The sequence below is a fragment of the Apodemus sylvaticus genome, chromosome 3 (genome assembly GCF_947179515.1).
Source record: "Apodemus sylvaticus chromosome 3, mApoSyl1.1, whole genome shotgun sequence".
Lineage (NCBI taxonomy): Eukaryota > Metazoa > Chordata > Mammalia > Rodentia > Muridae > Apodemus > Apodemus sylvaticus.
In genome coordinates this window covers 7773159-7794581 of record NC_067474.1, presented here as the reverse complement: position 1 = coordinate 7794581, position 21423 = coordinate 7773159, and the positions used below count along the sequence as shown (strand labels likewise).

General features: G+C 45.9%; 1 protein-coding gene across 1 annotated transcript in view; it reads right to left on the bottom strand.

Moving 5' to 3' along the window:
* The window catches only part of Tram1 (translocation associated membrane protein 1), a 30399-nt gene extending 17199 nt beyond the window's left edge, over positions 1-13200 (bottom strand). The window contains exons 1-5 of the mRNA XM_052175941.1: positions 12902-13200; positions 4106-4169; positions 2805-2926; positions 2568-2684; positions 1343-1401 (exon numbers count right to left, since the gene is read on the bottom strand). Coding sequence (XP_052031901.1) covers positions 1343-1401; positions 2568-2684; positions 2805-2926; positions 4106-4169; positions 12902-13024 — 485 coding nt within the window. The 5' untranslated portion in view covers positions 13025-13200. The remainder of the gene's footprint in view (positions 1-1342; positions 1402-2567; positions 2685-2804; positions 2927-4105; positions 4170-12901) is intronic.
* Between the last annotated feature and the right edge of the window lie 8223 nt (positions 13201-21423).

Below are 21423 nucleotides of genomic sequence, written 5' to 3'. Positions count from 1 at the left end.
GGGAAAAGCATGGCCCGACGCGCCACTGAAAATCGGCCACGTTTTCCTCAGGGAGACATTGCATCCTTTGGGTTGCAACATGGAGGAATGCAAACAAGTGGAGGCAGAGGCAGGAAAGGCAGGGCGGAGGCAGGGCTGGCTCCGGGAGACATCTCAGCCAGTCAGGCAAGCTCCTCTGAACACCACACCTCTGCCTATTCTGCCTGACCATCTCCTCACTCTTCCCTCTGAGTGTAAAGTCGAAAAGCCAACCTGAATCCATTTCTAGAAGGCACACAGCTGCATATAAGTATGACACCGAAAGGGGGATATTATATTACTATTGGCTTTAAAACAGGTATGATCGTGGTCATGTGACTCCTGTCTTTTGTGAAATTTTCTCTAGTTTTTAGACCACCACGTATTCAGTGAGTACTAACTAGGTCGGAAGTGTCCGTCCCTTCCCAAGCAGAAAGAATAAAGAAAGAGCCAGCTCCACTGTTGACAGAAGGACATAAGTCTGGATGGGTAAGTGCACAGAGCAGGACTCACACACGTGGGGTGATTACAGAACACCCCAAACTGTTTACAGATGCTACACAAATATAAAGCAAACAGCCAACGCTGGGTGCAGGGCCTCCTGGCTGGCAAAGCAGCGAGGAAGATTCTCCTGGAGCAGAGTTACGAGGGAACCGTGTCATCCAGACAAGGAACTCCTAGAAGCAGTGTATACACAGACATCCAGGATACAAGCAAGAAGAGACCCCGAGCCTTAGGAATCTGACAGAACTGAGCAGAAATGAAGGACTAAGCAGGGCTGTGGAATGAAAAGACAGAAACCACAGAAAGATGCAGATGTGCCAACGGGAAAGGATCAAGGTGCAAGAGGAGAGAGAAGACGAATTAAAATTGTTAAAACCGGGGGCTGCATGCGAGGTAGCTGCTCACTTGAGCACACACTGCTCCTCCGGGACCTGGGTTTGACTCTAAGCACCCTTGAGGTGGCTTACAACCGTCCAAAACTCCAGCCCCAGGGAACTGAAGCCTTCTCCACTTCCTCTGGCATCAGGCACATGGAGGAACACATACATATGTGTAGGCAAAACAGTCACACATTATAAAATACTCTTTAAAAATTTGTTAAAATCAGTTGTCGCAAGTTAGCAAAGGTGATGGAGACAGACAGGAAGAGCATGCAGCTGTTCTCCCTCTGACGGGTGACACCACTGTCCCCGGCTGCAGGGGCAGGCAATGCGCCACTGTTTTCAAGCCCAGAGGAAGAATCACACCAGTGGGTTCCAGCTGCCTGGGAAATGAACAGTCTTTAGATAAGAAAGGCCTGTAGAAAAAGCAAATAACTTACGTCATCAGGTTATGGGGATATGCTCTCCACAGGATAGTTGGGTCTGAGATATAGTTTTCCTAGGAGACAGGACAATTATCTGTGAGTACCATGCAAATGTTTACAGTTCCTCACAAAAGGTCCCCAAAAGCATGTGGGAATCAGAGGCTTTAGTCTGTCCAATGTGATCTGAATTGCTTAGGTAGCAAAGTGGAAAAGAGCCTGAGCCACAAAACTAAGTGAGATCCGATAGAGCCGTGCAGCGCAGTAGCCTGAGTCGGGGTGCAGGAGGTCCAGGCAACAAGCACCGTGCTACTAACGGAGAGCACGCCAGAGGTGCAGACCAGCTCTGTAAGGACACGTTCTGTTCCATGTAACCAGAGAACTGAAAACTGTTCTTCTTGACAGAAATCCACAATGATGCAAAGTCATACAATGCTATGCAAATCTTTTCCTCAGAAAACTAGATGTGTTTGGTGAAAATTACAAGAAACAAAGCAAAACCTCTCTCCAAACCCTAAGTGATGACTCTAAGACTACGCTCCACTGGTGTACCTCTTAAAGTCCACAGAAAACATTTACAGTGTGTGTGTGTGCATGCACACACACACACACACACACACACACACACACACACGCATGCACACACATGCACACACACACGCATACACACACGCACAGATAAAATAAGCTGACATTTCCTTTTTGACTCTTACATCAGTAAGATGGGATGGACGCTAGGTTGGAAAGCTGAGTTTTAATATATCTCTAACATTAACGGTTAGATCCTGGCCATCTTACTTTGTTATTGATCTCCGCCATGATGACTTAAAAAGAATTATGTGCTTAACAATCTCAAGTGTGTAAAGCCATGCAATGGGACAGGAATGGAAGGTGCTGTTACTTAACAGTAATGTGGATACTGCCCTCCGTCTCATTAGAGAGCTGGAAGGCTCTGATGGCCGTACTTGAGCATTTATACATTTAAGTGGGGAGAAGCTGGAGCTTTCAGGGAGGAAATGACTAACAACACTCATGCCTATCTAACCTAGGCAAACTTATAGTGCCACGAGATCCTCTCTGTAAACAGAGAGATCTGCAACTGACGACAAGATATGGTGATGACGCCCATGCCTAAACACATGGGGCTTCCGAAACAGCAGGGTCAGACTGACTCTTCATTATACTCATGAGCAGGCCTTAGTGTCACACGAGAGGCGAGAGCAAGGGCTGAGGCCACACTTACGGAGATGAGAATGAACGTGCCCCACACACAGGCAAAAAGGTAGAATGCACTGAGCTGACCAGACTCGTTAAACTTGCTGTGCTTCGTTTTAGAGAAGTGCATCCGTCGGTTAATTTTCTAAAAATAAAAGCAGCTTTTAGTAATGGCAAATACAAAACACACTTAATATAGGACGATCAGCAGATGGAGAACTAGTAGTGTTTTACAAAACAGGGATTTCTGAGATTGTATACTTACGTCCAACACGTACTCCTGAATTATGGCATGAATAATTATCGCCACTAGCATGTAGAAGAAAACTGTAGCCAAATCTTTGATACCATAGTAATATAGGGATGCTGATTCAGTAGCTTGTTCTTCTGAAGGCCAAAAAGGACACACACACACACACAAAAAAAAATATGTGAGATTATGAAAACAGCACTTGGTACAACATAGTTATAGAAACATACAAGAGGCGACTAACCCATTAAAGGTTCTACAGAGATCCCTTAGACGAGTCTCCCCAAGGGTCTCGGGTCAAAGGGAAATGACAACCAAAGAGGCTTCCTACAACCCAAAGCTTCAGGGATTACTTACAAAAGACTTGACACATGTTAGTAATGGCCACCAGAAACCAAAAAAAAACCCCAAACCCTGCAAACTGGACCCTTCATTATGATGCTTGACGGAAGCCAAGCTAACTTTTATCTGCCTTGGTTCTGATCTCTAAGCGCCAGAGGGATGCAACTACTACTTAAAAGTTATTTCAGGTTTTGAATTTGCTTTAATTTCTCAAAGCAAATATTCGTATTTTTGAGTTGTTGACAGCTGTCCTTGGAGTGTGAGAACAGATAGGTGAGAACATCATCATCTTGGCATCTCAAGTGCTCCCTCAAGCAATCTGTTTTCTGTCACCAAATCAAGCATTTATATAACTACACACAATACAACAAACACGGCCTGTGCTTCTGCTCTTCCACCATGGGGGCGGGGGGCAGGGCAGGTCACGGCCAGACACTCCCCATTTCCTGCAGCACGCATCTTCCCTCTCGCTTGTGACAGTCAACCGTAGCCAACTTACTTTTTACATAGCATAATTTGGAAATACAACTTTCTAAAATAAGAGTACAGTTTGGACACAATTATCTGATACTTCCTAGAGTTTATTAATATGTTCTCTAGTCAAAATACTTGCAAGAGGTAAAAATTAACAAATGAAAACAATGAAGTCTGAAGAGCTTATATTCCTGGTCCAAAATATAACAAAGGGCAGAAGACCCGCAGTGGCCCACACCTGTAGAAATCCTGACTGTACAACAACCTAAATGAGTGTGACTACTCTCAGGATTTCCTTTTAAAAATGCTCAGAGGAAGCAATACAAAGATTTCTCTGATGGAATTTCAAGACCATGCACAAAACAGATAATAAACACAGAAAACTAGGTTTCATACACTGCTTAGGATAAAATAAAGTCCAGACACTAGAAATTACTATAGGCTCTAGTGTCCACAGAGCCTTCTAACTCTGTTCAACTGCACAGCTAACTGATACCTACCTGTTGCAGGGTGGGTGACATTGTACTGAAGAGCAACAAAGATGATGGCTCCTTTCGCTGTTATCTGGAGAGAGAGAGAGAGAGAGAGAGAGAGAGAGAGAGAGAGAGAGAGAGAGAGAGAGAGAGAGAACAAAAGATAGCAACTGTCAATCTCTTCCAAAGGAACACTCCAAGGCAAAAAGATAACACGTTCTGCCCGGAGTTCGGAGACACGGTTCCCTTTTCTGTGGCCCATTGGGTAGGCACAGTGGAGACTTCTGATCGTAAGCAGAGTCTGGTGGGCAATTCACTAAAGGGTTTTTCTGTGTTTTCTGTGGTTTAGACCATGTAACTCCTCTGTACTGTTAACCCCCCACCCTCCTGCCACCCTGCGAAGCTTCAGTTGATCCAGTAAGCAAAGATTTCTCAAACAGCCACTGTCTGTTACAGAACAATCACCAGGACATTTCCACCAACGAAAATGCTGCGTAAATTAATAAAAGCAAGCAGAGCTTGTGTAAGAGATGGATCCCACGCAGGTCTGTGTGTGCATCTCCTCCCATGAGCACATGCCTCGTTAACTGGGCAGTAAATATTTCCTTCACCTGACTACTGGTTACAGTAAAGTGGTCAGAACCCAAAGATGGAACGTTTATTAAGCATTTACAGGTACCAAGGCCAGTGGCGAACCAGAAAGGCTCAAATACAAATGAATTAACTAATTCTTGATAAGACGAAGGATTTTGTCAGGATTGGTAAACAAACTGTTAAAATCCTGCAGGATCTTTGCCGGCAGCCTGTCCAACAGATCCTCAGGATAAAGGACTCTAAGTGCTTTTTTTTTCCTTGGGTAGGAAATGCTTCTCAGAGGTGTGGTGCACAAGCTAGTTTGAAGTTCCCAAGGTGCACGAGGGGATGAGGAAGGCAGCAGAGGTAGAAACAAGGTCAGTTAAGGTCAGGCATAACACACACATCAGATCAGCAGAAGCAGACAAACAGTACTGAGCTGCCTCAGTATGCCTGCAAGGCTTAAGGAGGGAGGGGCTGCTGCTTCTTTTGTAAGCCTGCCAGGTTTAACCTATCGCTGCCACAATCATCTTCAACGTGTGACCATGTTCCCTGCTCTACCTCCCAAGATCCTTTCTGTGGGTTCCTGTCTTCCTGGGAGAGCATGGTCGACTTTCTGGCCCCCTGCCTGAGTCTCTTTGTTGGAAAGTCTTTCCCTTTAGAGCTCAGTTCCATCACATCTTTCAAGGGCATCTTCCCTGTCTTCGCAGAGTGGGCAGGCCCTTTGTCAGACTACCTCAGGAAGGGTGCACCTCTCCTTCAGGGCACACATTAAGGCAGGACTACACTGACCTTTATCATACCTAACATGAAGTAAGTGTTGTTTGAGGAGGGGCCACGCTACATCATCCTGTCACAGAATGTCCAGACCTAGTATGGGGAAGCTGCGAGATGGTTCAGTCAACAAGGGTCCTTGTCACCTTGCTCAATCTCAGTCCACGTGGTAGAGGGAGAATGGACTTCTGACCGCCATGCAGTAAAGTTGATGAATACCAATATAATTTTAAAGAAGAACCCAGCACGGCACCTAGAGAATACTACACAATTCATCAGTGTTACAGAATAAATGGAAGATGGAATAGCATAGAGCAAACATGAAAGACAAGACTCTTGCAAGACATCTCATGAAGGACTGCAGTCGGTGGTGGTGGGAAAGAGGAACTTGCAAGGCTGAGTATGGCTTGGTAAGCAGAAGACAGGAGTCCCTCGAGTGCTAAAGCTTGCACAATGAGGTAACAAACACTAACAAAAATGTGGGACACAAGAACGCAAGGGAGAGACTAATCACCAGTTGAGATTTCTCTAGCTACGTGGGGTTGCAGGTGGCTTATACACGATAAAGAACCCAGCAGGCAGGACCTAGAGGAAGACTTGGGGAGTACTATTTATGGATGCAAGTTGAACCGTAGGACTTTATCCACCATCTATGCAAGTGTGCAGGGTTTGCAGAGAGGACAGATAAAGCCAAAACTCAAGTTCATGTTATGCTTTGGGTAAGTGTCTCCTAAAGGCCCAGATGCCCAAGGTTGGTCCCCACCCAGCCTACAGACAACTAGACCCTTTACTTTAGTTCATGTAACCTAGTGACAACCTCAAGTAGGCCTGTGAGACGATGCTTACTTTCCTCTTCACGTACCCTGCTTGTTTGTGACATAATGGGGACAGCTGTTGTCCCATCAGGGGCCTCAGATCTAAAGCAGTGGCAACAACTCACAACGTTGCCTCCCCAAACTGAAATTCTGGGAGAGCCAGTGGTATCCTAAACTAAACAGAAATGTTGGCAATGGATAGGTAATGAAGAGCCCAGCATCCCCAAAGCCACAGGGACAGTGCTTCGAACGCAGATGGATTTACAAAGCCGTTTTCATAGGTGTGACGAGGAGAGTGAAACGGATCATCATGGGTCCCAGCTTCGGTGATGTCCATAAGGGGTCGAGAGATCACACTGTGTGGACTGAAATCCTAAGAGTCACGAGATGGTACTGAACCCTCTCAGCAGCTGGTCACAATGCTGCTGCTTTGAGGAGTGGAAGAAAGAGTTTGTGCAGGGCTAACAGACAGTTCTGGGGGGAGTGGTAAATACACAGCTACTAGCCAGAAAGAGGAAACAACGGAAAGATGTATTGGAGAGTTCTCCAGAGCTTCCTCCCAGGCCAAAGCGAGTAGCACAGGTGAGGTATCCCTTATCCACACACACCTAAGATCCAAAGCAGCTTAGAGGTTGTTTTGTCTTTAAAGCCTGCAGTATCTGCATACATGCCATGGGATGCTTTGCAGGCCTCGGCTCTAAGCATGCGATCCTTTTGTTTCTTACATACCATATACGCACTTGGCCCCTGTGTTTACTGTATTTCATCATGAGTCAGTGATGGAACTGTCTTACTCATGTGAATGAAGAAATCTGTATATGGGGGAGTGAAGGGGAAATGGATGAGAATGAGGATCCATCCACCCATCTACCACACACACACACACAAGGTATGTGACAAGTAGTTTCAGCTAACCTAGAGCTAAAATGTTCTTCCCCGGGACTCCAAACCCTAGCATTACAGGGCTAGACTCCCATGGCAGCTTATATCTGATAAAACATGTTTTCCCTGCGCATGAATGGGTATGGGAAGTGTGCAATGTTGCCTGTTAAGGTAATGGGTCCGGCATGATGAGGATTACATAGTCCTCGCTGGGAAAGCAGCTGGCCAAGAAAAGTACAAAGATGGCAGATGATGTCTGAGGTAAAAAACTTAATGTGTGACTATCAACAAGTGGAGGCTTACTTTCCTAGAAGCCCTGGCAATATAAGCTGAGCCGCATAATAGAAGGCGGAGACAGCAGGCATGCAGTGACAACTGCAATCCCAGCACTCAGGAGGTCCCACTGCAGCCCCAGCACTCAGGAGATTACAGCAGGAGGATCATGAACGTGAGGCTAGCTTGTTTTACACAGACAAGGAAAGTGGGGCCTGGGGGTGGAGAAGGGCGAAGAAAAGCAAGAACAGTCACCTCCTCTTAAGCATGGTTTTCATTTATCTGTGGTCAGCAGCAGCCTTGAAAGCAAGGGAAACTCTGTCATAGGAAGGTCAGGTTTGAACTGTGTCACAGGGAGATAGGTGACGAAACCTGTGCTGTCTCACTCTGTCTCAAGGGGACATGGATCACCTCTGTCCAGTGCACTCGCGCCTTTAGCAGCTGGCCTGCTAGAAGCTTGTGGCTGTCGGAAGAACTGCCAGGGCAGGGCCTGTGTCCTGGGAACTGGCACAGTAGGCCGACACCCGCCTCTCCTCTCACCTCACGCCATCGTAAGGCTCACAGGAGGCCGGCTTCGGAGAACTGGTATTGGAGTGTGATTGTTATACTTTATTACTGTTGTCAGTCTTTCACAATGCATGGTTTATTAAGCCAGCATGGATATTGCGTATAGCGGACTCACAGACATACCGTGTAGGAAGGTTGGCATGTGCAGGCAGGCCCCCTGGGGGTACACTGAACACGGCTCCCAAGCACAAGGTGCAGTGGACAGCCTTTAGTCAAGGAAAGGTTTTAGGAAGAAAGGCGAAGCAACAAGTGAATACATTGGAGGGAAGGAGGAAAGGAAAGAGGCAAAGTTACGCCAACAATGTCGGTTAGCTAGCTGGCTGGCAAAAGAATGGCGGGAATTGTGGTGTGGGGGGAGGAGGACTGTGAAGGCTGTGCCTGAACTCTGCTATCCTGGAATTCATGATCTAGAGATAAATCAGGGCCTATGATTAAAAACAAAAAAACAGGACACACACAAAACCAAACCCAAACATGTCTAAAATATGGTCACAAAGTGAGTCCACAGGGAGGATATGGCGTGGGGGGCCTGGGGAGAACGGCTAAGCTGGGTGCTGCTGGCTGCCAGGCCCCGCACTCAGATTCAGTCTCAGATGCCTGTACTGGAAGGAGAAAGCCAACTCCTGCAAGCCACTTTCTGACCCCCACATGCATACAGTCTAATGATAATTGTCTGTCTGTCTGTCTGTCTGTCTATACAAGGTTACAAAAGGGTTTGAGATTTGTGGGGCCAACAAGAAGGCTTGGAGGTTAAAGGCACTTGCCTCAAGGCTGCCAACTAAGTGTGAATCCCTGCACACACAGGATGAACGGGTACAGAGCCTCTTCAGAGCTGTGCTCCAGTTCCTGTGTGCGCGCTGTGCCCCAGAGCTCCTGTGTGCGCTGTGCTCCCACTCCTGTGTGCGCTGTGCTCCAGCTCCTGTGTACGGGCTGTGGGTATCAGCTGGATATGGACAGATGCTTGCCTGCATCTGCACAGTCTCTTCTGTTGTCTCAATGTCCCCATTTCCAGTTTATAATATGAAATCATCAATATCGTGACTAGGGAAAAACTTTGTTTTCCTTTACACACAGCAAATCTAAATCTTCAAAGATAAATATAGTACCAAATTCTAAACACAACAAAAATTAGATTATCCTTTTATGCAAGGCTTCTAAATAAAATTAAGACCTGGCTTCCAGCTGGCTTAGCATGTGACATTAGGCAGGAGGAGAGGAGGACGAAACAGGAGTTATGCCCACTGAAGAGCGTACAGAGGCAGCCAACCTTGCTGCCGTTCTGAGCTTCATGCGCACCCAGTTAACAGTAAGGCCCCAGGTTTACACTCTGCTCCCCACCCCCCACCACCTGCTGCTCACTGCACTAAAAGGCAAACATGGCCCTTTGGGACATTTACCTACTATCTACTTCTAAGAAAAAAAAATGAAATTGATTTAGATATATCCTATATAGATCACCGCATTTAATGAGAGATCCAAATCTTCATATGGAAAGTCGTAAAATTTCAGTGGGTTTTTTTGTTTGTTTGTTTGTTTGTTTTTGGAGTGGCTATCAGTTGGGGCTTGGTGTCTGACGTTATGAAGATGAGACATTCTGTACTGTTAGACGCAGGCATGATTCAGGAAGGATAAATGAATTTCTATCAAATTCCACTTTTCCATCAGTTTATGTAAAAGTGTTTTTTTTTTCAGGACAGACAGAAATGACATTAAGACAAGCGATGCTTAAAAATAAAACTTGTGAGATTAAATAGGTGGCTCAGTGGTTAGGAGCACTTGCTGGTTTTCCAGAGGAGAGGATCCAAGTTTGATTCCTAGCTCCCACGTGGCAGTTCACAACTGTCTCAAGTTCCAGGGGCCTGACACCCTCTTCTGACCTCCCAGGGCACCAGGCCTGAGCACGAAGGGAAAACACCCATACATGCAGAAAATTTAAAATTAAAACTAAAAACCAACAGTAATAAAACATGTGTGTTAGTGGATAAAGATGCCTGCTGTCATGCCTGCTGATGGAAGTTCAACCCTAGAACACATATGTTGAGAGAGATCTGACTCCCATGAACTTGTCCTCTGATGTCTACACATGTGCTGTGGTACAAAGGTTTGTGTGTGCAAGTGTGCACACATGAATCTAGAAACAAACTTAGATCCCTGTGTCTTCCTGCGGACATCCGGCAGCCTCCCCCCCTTCAGAACTATTCTGCGAACCTCTCTTGACTCTTCCATATTATCCCTCCTAGCAAGCTTCCCGAGTAGTACTCTTACATCTTTTTTTTTTATTGTTCAATTTTTCCTACTTTAAGTACAAAATCACTAATAGTATTTTTGCATTCTGTAGACAACACCATGAAAAGAAACATTATTTACAAGATTTGTATAATAAGAACTTCCTAAATTCAAACATTTCCCTCAAACAGATTTCTTCTTCCTCAACCCTGAGAGAGAGAGAGAGAGAGAGAGAGAGAGAGAGAGAAACTTCTGTCATCTGTTTTCCAACCTGGATGACCTGCTAGGGAAGAGCCATAACGGAGTGAGGCACTGTGTGTTTCAGCTAAGTCTGAATAACCCATTCAGAGATGAAGAAACTTAAGTTCCCACATTCCCCACCTGGAATCAGCTGCAGTGTGCAGACTTCTAGGGCATTCCCAAGCTTGCCTGTTCGGCTGGTAACATACCTTGCTATTTCTTGGTTTTGTTTTGTTTTTTTTTTTAAACCACAAACCCTCTAATATTTCCTCAGTGTTCGTCCACAAAAGGCTTAGTAGTTCTGCAAAATACCATCCTCTTTATTATTTCAGCACGTACACGCACTGTGCTTCTACAATTAGACTGAGATTAAGTAGCAATGATTTTCAAAGTCACACAGCAAAAACCCACGCTGTGAAGTTTCTTCTGCATCTGAACAACACGCTGTCAAAACTTACATCTTTACCATATGGTTAAGGAAAATAAATGACCTGCACAGCCTGCTTGGCTCTGTTCACCATTTTAACATCATACCTTTCTGGAGTGATGTAAAAGCTTCTATTTAGTATTAAAGCATTCACTTACTGTCGTAAACTTTTAATCCAGCACACAGAAGGCAGAGGCACGTGGTTCTCGTGAGTTCGAGGCCAACCTGATCTATGTTAATAAATTTCAGGATAGCCAGGACAACACAGAAAGACTATAGCTCAAAAAAATAAAGTCATTAACATAATAAATAGTGACCATCCTAGAAAATAAGGCACAAGTTTACATAAAAACCAAGGTTGTGGCATTTCTAAGTGTCCAGATTTCTGCTATTTTACTTCACTTACAGCCTGCGAATATGCTCAGCAGATCCCCACACCCCTAAATTACACCTCTCAAGGTGGGGGTTGCTAGCATGAGAAGGAGGGCTGACCAGTCATCCTCAGAATTGGAATTCACTATGTAGTTGCCATTGGATTTAGATTCACAACTCTCCTGCATATGGTGACAGATGCCTTCTGGCCACGTCCATGTGGTGCCTTTAATACTATAGCAGAAAAACATTTTTCATAAATTCAGAGATGACGAATATTTAGCATTGTGTACGTTGCTTTTAAGTGAACCCAGAGCCATACTTCTGACCCATGCAGAAGCAACAGAGCAAACAGGCACTAGAGACTTGGGGTACAGGTCAGGCATAAAGCTCCTGGATTCACACTATAACAAATAATCACAACAAGCTTTTACCACAGGGCCACAATCAAACCCTAGATTTTAAACACCACCCACTCATACTGTCATATTGTCAGACTTCTCTAAGCCGAATTATCTGATTCTTCAACAGCAGCTGTGAGGCCTGTACGAGTGATGTACAGTTCATTTTTAAGGGAGGTCACACCGCGTCTCAGACTTGGGTTACCTAGTAAGCTTTTTGACTAGTTCTATTTGCTGACACCTCCTTAGTTAAGTGGCTACAACCATCTGTGTCACAATCAGGAAGTCCGTACATGTAGGTTTAGACGTGTGGATTCTCTTTTAGGAGAGAAGAAACATAACATAGAAAGTTATTTAATGACACCAAATTGGCTCCATGGAAAACAAAACACAAAATCGTAATCACCTTTCATCACTGGCTAATCATTCCATTAGTTTCTTGCTTTCAACTCAAACGTTTAAAGCTCTATTCTCGACAGCAAAAAAAAAAAAAGACTAGTAAAAATGGATGATAAAATATTTATCCTCGCTAGGTTACAAGCCGGGGGAGAGGAGAGAAAATGGTAATCATCAATATATCAATATATTCGATGAGACTCAATGGCTTACAGATGAAAAAAAAAATGGAGCGGTGGGGGGGGAGTGGGCGGAAGTACTGAGGAGGGTGGAAAAAAAAAACCCCGTAGGATGTTACAGGTTCACCTTGCAAACTTTATTACCCACATTCAACAGCTGTTAAATAAGTCATCAAAATACTCCGATCTGTGGGAAGAGAATTTACACACTCCTGACAGTCTCATCGCCTCTGCTTCAAGAAACGAAATCGTTCAACTCCTCAACACAGCTGTTGCGAGCCTCGCGTCGCGATCAGACCCAGAGCCCAGGCAGAAAGTTGGACGAGCGGCCGTCGGCGGGCAGGGGGCCACCGGGTGCGAGCACCGGGTCCTCGCCCTCCGCGCAGGCAGCGGCCGCCACTGTGGCTGGGGGGTCGAGCGGGGGTCCCTGTCAGTCATCCGACCCCGCTGCCCCAGCCCCGGGTCCGCCCACCGCGCAGGGCCAGCACGGCCGCGCCCGCCGCCCCAGCCGGCCCCTCGCTGGCTGCCACGTAACCCTTCGCGGGAAGCAGGAACTGCGCGGCGCGGGAGGGGGCGGCGGGCCGGGCCGGGGCCGCAGGGCCGCGGGGGGCTGCGCAGCCCCGGCCGGGTCCTCTAGGGTCGGCAGACCAGACCAGGGGGCCGGGGCCGGGGTTCGGGGGCCGGGAATGAGGGCTCACCTCGAACATAAGCCCCAGCAGGAAGAGCATCGCCAGGCAGGAGACGATGTCCGCGTGATTCTGCAGCACGAATTCGTGGCTCATCAGCGGCGGGTTCTTGTTGCTCTTCTTGCGAATCGCCATGGTGGAGCCGCCGCCTGTGCCTGCAGGTGCTCCCTCCGCCCGGCTCCGCGCTCTCGGCTGCTCACCGCCGCGCCGCCGCCTCCCGCTGGCTGCTCCGCACAGCCCCGCCGCAGCCGCTCGCTGGGGCTTCACTTCCCATCCCACAGCCAGTACGCAGCCGCCGGGGCGGCCCGGAAAAAAAAAAAAAAATCCAGCCCGCAGCGGTGGCGAGCATGCGCACCAGGGAGAAACCGCGCGCTCGCGCCGTGGCCGCACCTGGCGGCCACAGCGCCCCCTGTGGTCTGGAGGTCGCGGGACACGAGTGGTGCGCGGCCACTTGGCGCTGGGAGTTGGGAGTCGTTTGGGGCGCGAGCTTCTGGGAATGGTCCTTGCCATCGCGTGCTGCTGCAGCACGCACGCACGGCCACTGTGTGCCTTCGCGCCCTCCTGGCCCACCCCTGTCTTGGTGCTACCACACTTAGCCACTTGTGTAAGCGATAGCCACCGTCTATCCAAGAATTTTGGGAAAACAAGGTAGCCTGCTTATACCAGGGCTTTTCGCGAGTTTCAGTGTCTGCCTTCCAACGTTGCTGCAGATGAGCTAGTGTTTGACTCCTGTAAGCCCATGGTTTGCAAGGCTGAGGCAGGAGGAGTGCTCTGAGTTGAATACCATCCAGGGCTACATAGCAACACCTTGTTTCAAAGTAAAAAACCAAAACCCAACCCAAACCAAACCAACAATACATAAAAACCTAAGGCAGTGTTTAAACCCTTGCTACCTCAGAGTTCAGAGTTAAGCTCTTTTCTGTCCTGTCCAGCTCGCCGTCCCCACTGGAAGTTTACATTTACTTGTTACATTGTATTAACACTAATTGGGAATGCCAAGAAATTGTGAAAAAGGATCCCTTGAACCTGCCTCCTCTTTCCTCCTCCTGTTTAATCTGGGATCTTTATTTTTCCTGAAAAAGTGCACTACTTGCCCCATCTGAAGCTAAAATCATCCTAGGGGGCATCTTTTCATTATCCTTTGACAGCTAATCCAGCACCAAATCCAGGCAATTCAGTCTCCTTCCCTATTCCCACTGCCATAGTATAGTCCCAGGAGAGACCTGGCCTGGAACATTTCATTTCCGGTGTAATCATGGTAGTTTAAAAGGTGGTTATTGAGTCAACTTATTATTATGCTCAACTTAGTGCTTGTGCTTCTAGACAAGTTACTTCTCTGAGGCTCCATTCTCTTATTTATGTATCTATCCATTGACTCCACAAGTAGGGATTGAGAGTTGACACAGTTGCCAGAACTCCTCAGAGGATCTAGAACACACGGAAATGTCAAATTAATCCATGATCCTTATGGGCTTGCATTCTCATGTGGGAGAGAGAATCTTTTAAAAAGATTTTAAAAGTGCAATGTGTTAAATGGAGCTGAAGCACCACAGAAGGAAAGGGTAGGGAAGCCAAATAGAGGAAGGGAAGCCAATGGCTGTCGCCTGTCCGGAGGGTGATGGTGTCCACCTTAGTCATCCAAGGAGCTTCTTCAAGGCAACTGCTCAGCAGAGCGTGCACTAGGGTTGGTACTGTTATTGTTTTCCTTTCTGGTCAAAATTGTGTTTTACTGCACTCCAGGCGACGTCCCACTTCCTCCCCATCTAGAATGTTCTTTGAGAAAGCGCTGTTCTTTACTGTTTTCCCTGTTCTTCTGGAAAGCTAATTATCCTTTCACGACCAGGCTTGGATCTTGTCTTCCAGTGCCTGCCACCTCTGTCTCTGGTTGGCACTGCTAAAGATGAAGAAGCTATAGCATGTTTTCCCAAGCTCCCTTCTGCCTTTGTATCATTTCTGTCTTTGTCTGGAACATTTTCTTGTCTTTTCTACCTAGCAGAGTTTGTAGTTCCTTCAAGTCTTCACAGATATAGAGGCTGACCAAACCAATCTGATCTTATGCTTCCACTATACTCTAAAGGAGCTTGGATATAAAAATTAGACTTCATTTATTTAAGGTGTATATTCCTATTGGTTATTGTATATTTACAGAGTTGCACAATTGTTAACACAACCTTAGTATGTATATATATGATCTTGTAAGACTCGGGGAGCCTTAACTTACCCCCCCCCCCCAGTGAACAACGTGGAGATGGGAATCGATGCAAAAAGCAAGAGGATTTTTCACTCCAGCATGCTGGGGTCACCCTGCACACGGGAAGAGAATAACCACGTGCAGCCCACACAGTGGGCCTTTACACAGTCATCAGGGCAGCCGCCATTAGGCACAATGTAATTGGCAGAACAGTGTTACCTTTAAACTAACTGGTTGTTGGGGAATGGGGCAGGTGGCCAACAGTCTTGGAATAACTCTGGGTCTCCTCTAGCCCCAGGGACCTCCCTGTGGTCAGAGGAATGTAATTTAGCCTCTCCATTCTGGGAGGGGCAAGGGTTCCAAGACCTTTCCAATGTTCCTGAGTTAACCCTTTCAATCTCTAAGAGAAACCTTGTCCAGATCACCTGTATGGTATTACTGTTCTGATGTTAAATGTCCTCCCCAAACTGTATACTAGAAGTTTCATCCAGGGCTGATGGGCTATTGAGAGGCGATAGAAGCTCTGGTGGTGAGGTCATGCAGGAAGTACGTCACTGGGGGATTCCCACTTCTGTTGCTTTTGTTTTGTATTTTAGACTGTGTTTCACTCTTTTAACTCAAGTTGGCCTCAAACTCTATAGTGCTCGCTCGCTCTCTCCGCCCCCGCATAAGCAGCTGCTTTATTCCATCCCTTCCCTGGTAGTGGTCACCATGAGGTGGCCATGATGGGTGAGGCCCTTAAAATATAACCGAGAATGAAAAGAAATATATTCCTTTACATTGCCTCTGCCAGATATTTATTGCCACAATGGCAGCTGATTATCGTACCCATTTCTTAAGAAGTGGCAATGCTGTGTTCTGGCTGAAACTCTCTAGTCCACTGACTAGAGCAGTGTGCATTTCATTGCTTCTCCTGTGAGCTGGTGCTATATAGTCAGTGTTTGTGCTGTTAGGCAGGATCTTACTTACAGGGCTCTGGATGCACTTTGACTTACAGACATCTATCTGCCTGCTTCTGTCTCCTGACTGCTGGGATTAAAGGAATGTGCCACCGCACTCAACCTTTAAGATTTAATTGAAATTTATTGACACACAATCAATTTTTATTGAAAAAGACTTTCCATGGACTAGAATGAAACTTTGACATATTTTATCTAAGAGCCAAATATCAAAATCACTTGAAATATATGCTTCATCTTGTGCCTCTGTAAGGGGGACTTTATAATGCATCAGCCAAGTCCTTATGAGTCTGTGATTAAGACTTAGCTTTTCTTCTTAGAGTTCATACCTAGACTAGAAGATAGAATATAAGCAAGTGTGTCACTTTTCTTGTCATGTCATGCAATGCATGGCCAAAGCAGCATAAGTTATTGTGGTTCCTGATTTAAAGGATGTTGTCTGTTATGGTGAGGAAGTTGTGGGGGGAGTGTGAGGCTACTGGTAAAATTGTATCAGCAATCAGGAAGCAGAGAGATGCCTTGTCAATTGGTGTGGTTTGGATAAGAAATGTTCCCCATAGGTTCAGGCGTTTGGTCCTCGGTTGCTGGCACTGTTTGGATTGGCTTAGGAGATATGGCCTTGCTGGATTAAATGTGTCAGGGAACAGGCTTTGAGACTGTACAGAATCACTCTACTTCTCGTTCTCTCTCCCTCTCCCTCTCTCTTTCCCATCTCTCACCCCCTCCCCTTTCCATTCTGAGACTCTAGCCGGTAGGATGATTCCATCCACATTCAAGGTTAATCTTCCCTTAAGTTAATATCTTTGGAAATGCTTTCAAAAACAAACTCAAAGATATGTCTCCCAGGTAACAATGAAGATTAACTAATCATCTTAGATCTACCTTTTGTCAATTTACTACCCAAACACATCCCTTTTTTTGTTTGTTTTTTTTTTTTTTTTGGATTTGGTGTTTTTTGAGACAGTGTTTCTCTGTATAGTCCTGGCTGTCCTGGATCTCACTCTGTAGACCAAGCTGGCCTTGAACTCAGAAATCCGCCTGCCTCTGCCTCCCAGAGTGCTGGGATTACAGGCGTGTGCCACCACCTCCCGGCTAAACACATCACTTTTAATCAATAGCTTTCCCCTGGTCTTCAAAGGCTCATGGTATCTCATGGTGCAAAATACATTTAGTTCATCTGTAAGGAATCCCCAAAGTCTTAGCATTCCTAACATCAAAAGCTCAGAGTTCAAAGTCTTTTAAGGCTCAAGGTGAGCCTCTATAAAAGCACTAGGCACACACATCAACATACAGTGGCACAGAATAAACATTCCCATTCTAAAAGGGAAAACAGGAACATAGTAAGGAAAGATCAGACCAAAGAAAGACCCAAACTCACCCAGGTAAATATGAAAACCTGTGTCTGGCGGGGCGAGGCTGACTGAAGGCATCATGCATGCTCTACTGGGGTTTAGTAGTGTGCTGGGTAGCTTGATGTCAATTTGACACGAGCCTGAGTGACCTGAGAGGAGGGAACTGAAGGGAGTTGAGACTTTTCAGAATCCATAGTTGAGGCAGCAAGCAGACTTAGAGCCCGGGCACGCCGGACAAGCTTGAAGCAAGGTTGTGGTTGAGTCATTCCACAAACAGACCAGCCATAAAAGATAAGGGGCATGCCTGGGCAATCTCCTATGGGTCATACACCATCTGGACTGGAGTCTCCTGTCTCCTGTCCCTTGGATGCAGTTTACTAATGTCAAAGTGACCTTCCTGCTAACAAAAATAAACCACCCTCCTACAGGAGGACATACATCCCACCGTCCTCCTGACGGCCGATCTGCACGTACGCCAAAAAACCCACCCTGCTCGCCAGAATCCTCCGCCAGGAGGATCATATATAACCGCGCCACCCCCACCCCTCGACTTTTCCTATATAAACCCCTAACTTTTGAGCCTCAGGGTAGACTCCTCTGTCTCCTGGGTGAGATACGTGTTGGCCCAGAGCTCTGATGCTTTCAAGCAGGGACCCATTTAGCAAGTTTTTTCTTCTTTTTTTTCTTTTCTTTTCAGTCTCTTTCTTTTCAAGTTGACCAGCATGTTTACAAGTTAGAGCTTCCATGTGTAGCCTTTCTGCAGGGTGCCTGTCTTAGCTGTTTTATCTGCAGCTGTGATAGAATATAAGAGCTCCTTAAAGAAGGGAGGATTTCTTTTGGCTTGCAGTTTGAGGCTGCAGTCTGTCATGATGGGGAAATCACAGTGGCAGGAGCTTGAAGCTGGTTACAAACATGTAGTCAAGATGCAGAGAAAGATGAACGATTGTGTTTGGCTCACTTTCTTCTTTTGATCCAGTTCATAATCCCAGCCCAGGGAATGGTGCCGCCCACAGTGGGTAGGTCGGCCCACAACTAACCTAATCAAGGTAATTCCTACAAAGGCATGCTCAGAAGCCCAGTCTCCCAGGTGATCAGTATTTTCACAAGACAGTTGACAGTTCAGATTAGCCAGTCCAGTGATGAAACGTCTCTTAATGACATCAATCACTTTATCTGCTATAGATCCTTTCCTGGCATCCACTCTGTGTGTAACTGTCAACTTACTCTTACTCCTTGGGGTGGGATTAAATGAGAATGGTCTCCATAGGCTCATATATTTGAATATTTGGTCTCCAGTTAATTATCACAAGTAATTGCTAACTTCAGGGCTGTTCTCCTAGAGTCAGTGCAAAGGAAGAGGGTGACTTTTCTACTGACATTGGATTTAAAACGGATGGTTGTTCTTTCAAACTATTAACTGTCTTCTACCATCTGCTATGTGAGGCAGGAGCCATTATGGGCAGATTTCTAGATCAGTGAACCTTTAAGGTGTCTTTTATTGAAACTAAAACCTTACAATGCAAGTTGACTATGTTCAGAAGCATTCCTGCCTAAAATGTTAACATCTTTAAAAATTGCTCCTTGACCTTGAGCAAAGCACGTCCAAATATGAATGTTTTCTTCAAGTATGACCTTGAATTGAGCATGATCAGAAATGTACTTCTTAACTGAGCAAGCTGGGGTTGGTCTGGTGCTGTTGCGTATTCAAATGCTAAATACTGTCTCCCCCTCCCGAGATCCGGTTGCCACTTTGAGAAGATCATCACATACACCAAATGATGCTGTATAACTTTGCTTCCCAAGTTGATTGGTCACTAAAAGGCTAAAGCCTATGACTGGGCAGTAAATAGAGAGGCAGGTGGACTTTTAGTTACCTGGCTTGGAGTCTCAGATAGAAACAAAAGAAGGAGAAAGGAAATGAAGAGAGGAGATGGACCATGAGCATGTGGCCAGTAGCGAGGAATACATGGCTGGGCTGTGAGTTAGGACAGCTCCAAACCTGCCCAATCTAGGCTCACAGCTTGAAATTAAATACCTCGATTGTGTGTCTTTCATGTGAGCTAGCTAGGATTTATAATTCCTTTTGCAATGTATATTCTCATTTAATATACATATGTACATATGGGTGCTTGTGCATACACACACACACACACACACACACACACACACACAGAGCCTTCCTGAATAAAATCCCTATCTTCCTCTCTTCAAGGAGAATACTGCTTTGAAAAGAATGCCTATGTAATGGTTTATATATGCTCAGCCCAGGGGATGGCACTATTAGAAGGTGTGGCCCTGTTCAAGTAAGTGTGGCCTTTTTGGAGTAGGCATAGCAACTGCAGGTATGACCTCTGAGCCTGTAAGCCAGCCCCAATTAAACGCTGTCCTTTAAAAGACTTGCCTTGGTCATAGTGTCTGTTCACAGCAGTAAAGCCCTAACTAAGAAAGCCATTGTCCTTTCCTGTTGTTGCTTTTTCTCTGTCCTTTCTGTCTTGGCTGTGATTGCTTTGGCTTTGTATTCACCAATAAAGGAACCCACTGGACTCAGCCATTCACACTTGAGATATTCGTATTTCTCACTCTGTTATTTATGAGAAAATACCTCATGCTGCTTTTACTCTAGTTTCTTTTTTTTTTGTGAAGATAAACATTTTTTTATTTGATATATTTTTTATTTACATTTCAAATGATTTCCCCTTTTCTAGCCCCCCACTCCCCGAAAGTCCCATAAGCCCCCTTCTCTCCCCCTGTCCTCCCACCCACCCCTTCCCACTTCCCCATTCTGGTTTTGCCCTATACTTCTTCACTGAGTCTTTCCAGAACAAGGGGCCACTCCTCCTTTCTTCTTGTACCTCATTTGATGTATGGATTATGTTTGGGGTATTCCAGTTTTCTAGGTTAATATCCACTTATTAGTGAGTGCATACCATGAGTCACCTTTTGAGTCTGGGTTACCTCACTTAGTATGATGTTTTCTAGCTCCATCCATTTGCCTAAGAATTTCATGAATTCATTGTTTCTAATGGCTGAATAGTACTCCATTGTGTAGATATACCACATTTTTTGCATCCACTCTTCTGTTGAGGGATACCTGGGTTCTTTCCAGCATCTGGCAATTATAAATAGGGCTGCTATGAACATAGTAGAGCATGTATCCTTATTACATGGTGGGGAATCCTCTGGGTATATGCCCAGGAGTGGTATAGCAGGATCTTCTGGAAGTGAGGTGCCTTGCCCAGTTTTCGGAAGAACCGCCAGACTGCTTTCCAGAGTGGTTGTACCAATTTGCAACCCCACCAGCAGTGGAGGAGTCTTCCTCTTTCTCCACATCCTCTCCAACACCTGCTGTCTACTGAATTTTTAATCTTAGCCATTCTGACTGGTGTAAGGTGAAATCTCAGGGTTGTTTTGATTTGCATTTCCCTAATGACTAATGAAGTTGAGCATTTTTTTAAGATGCTTCTCCGCCATCCGAAGTTCTTCAGGTGAGAATTCCCTGTTTAACTCTGTACCCCATTTTTTAATAGGGTTGTTTGGTTTTCTGGAGTCTAACTTCTTGAGTTCTTTATATATATTGAATATTAGTCCTTTTACTCTAGTTTCTTAAACATACCCTACTCTGGTTTGCCGTAAGACTTTCAATGACAACCTAGGACGTCAGTTTGGATCCTTCCAGGACCCTGGTGTCAAAACTAGATGTCTAGCTTATTGATGGTACCATTTTATGACATAAGCCATAGGTGTGGTCAGCAGAGAAAGCTTTCTGACACCAGGAAAGGCAAGGGCGAGGGCAGCAAGGGTTTCAGACTGAAGTATGACTGAAGGAGGTCCAGTCGTCCCAGGGACAGCACCTGTAGGAGTCCCCATTGCTGCTAGAGATGGTGAGTCATCCGGCTCCTCACTAGGCACTGAAGACGTTGGCACCGCTATGTGGCCAGCCATCTGCTGTAGCTCCAGTCAGGAGGCCCTCTGCCTCTCTGCCCCTCTGCACATGTTGTCAATAGTCTCAGACCTTGTGTTATCCTGCATGGC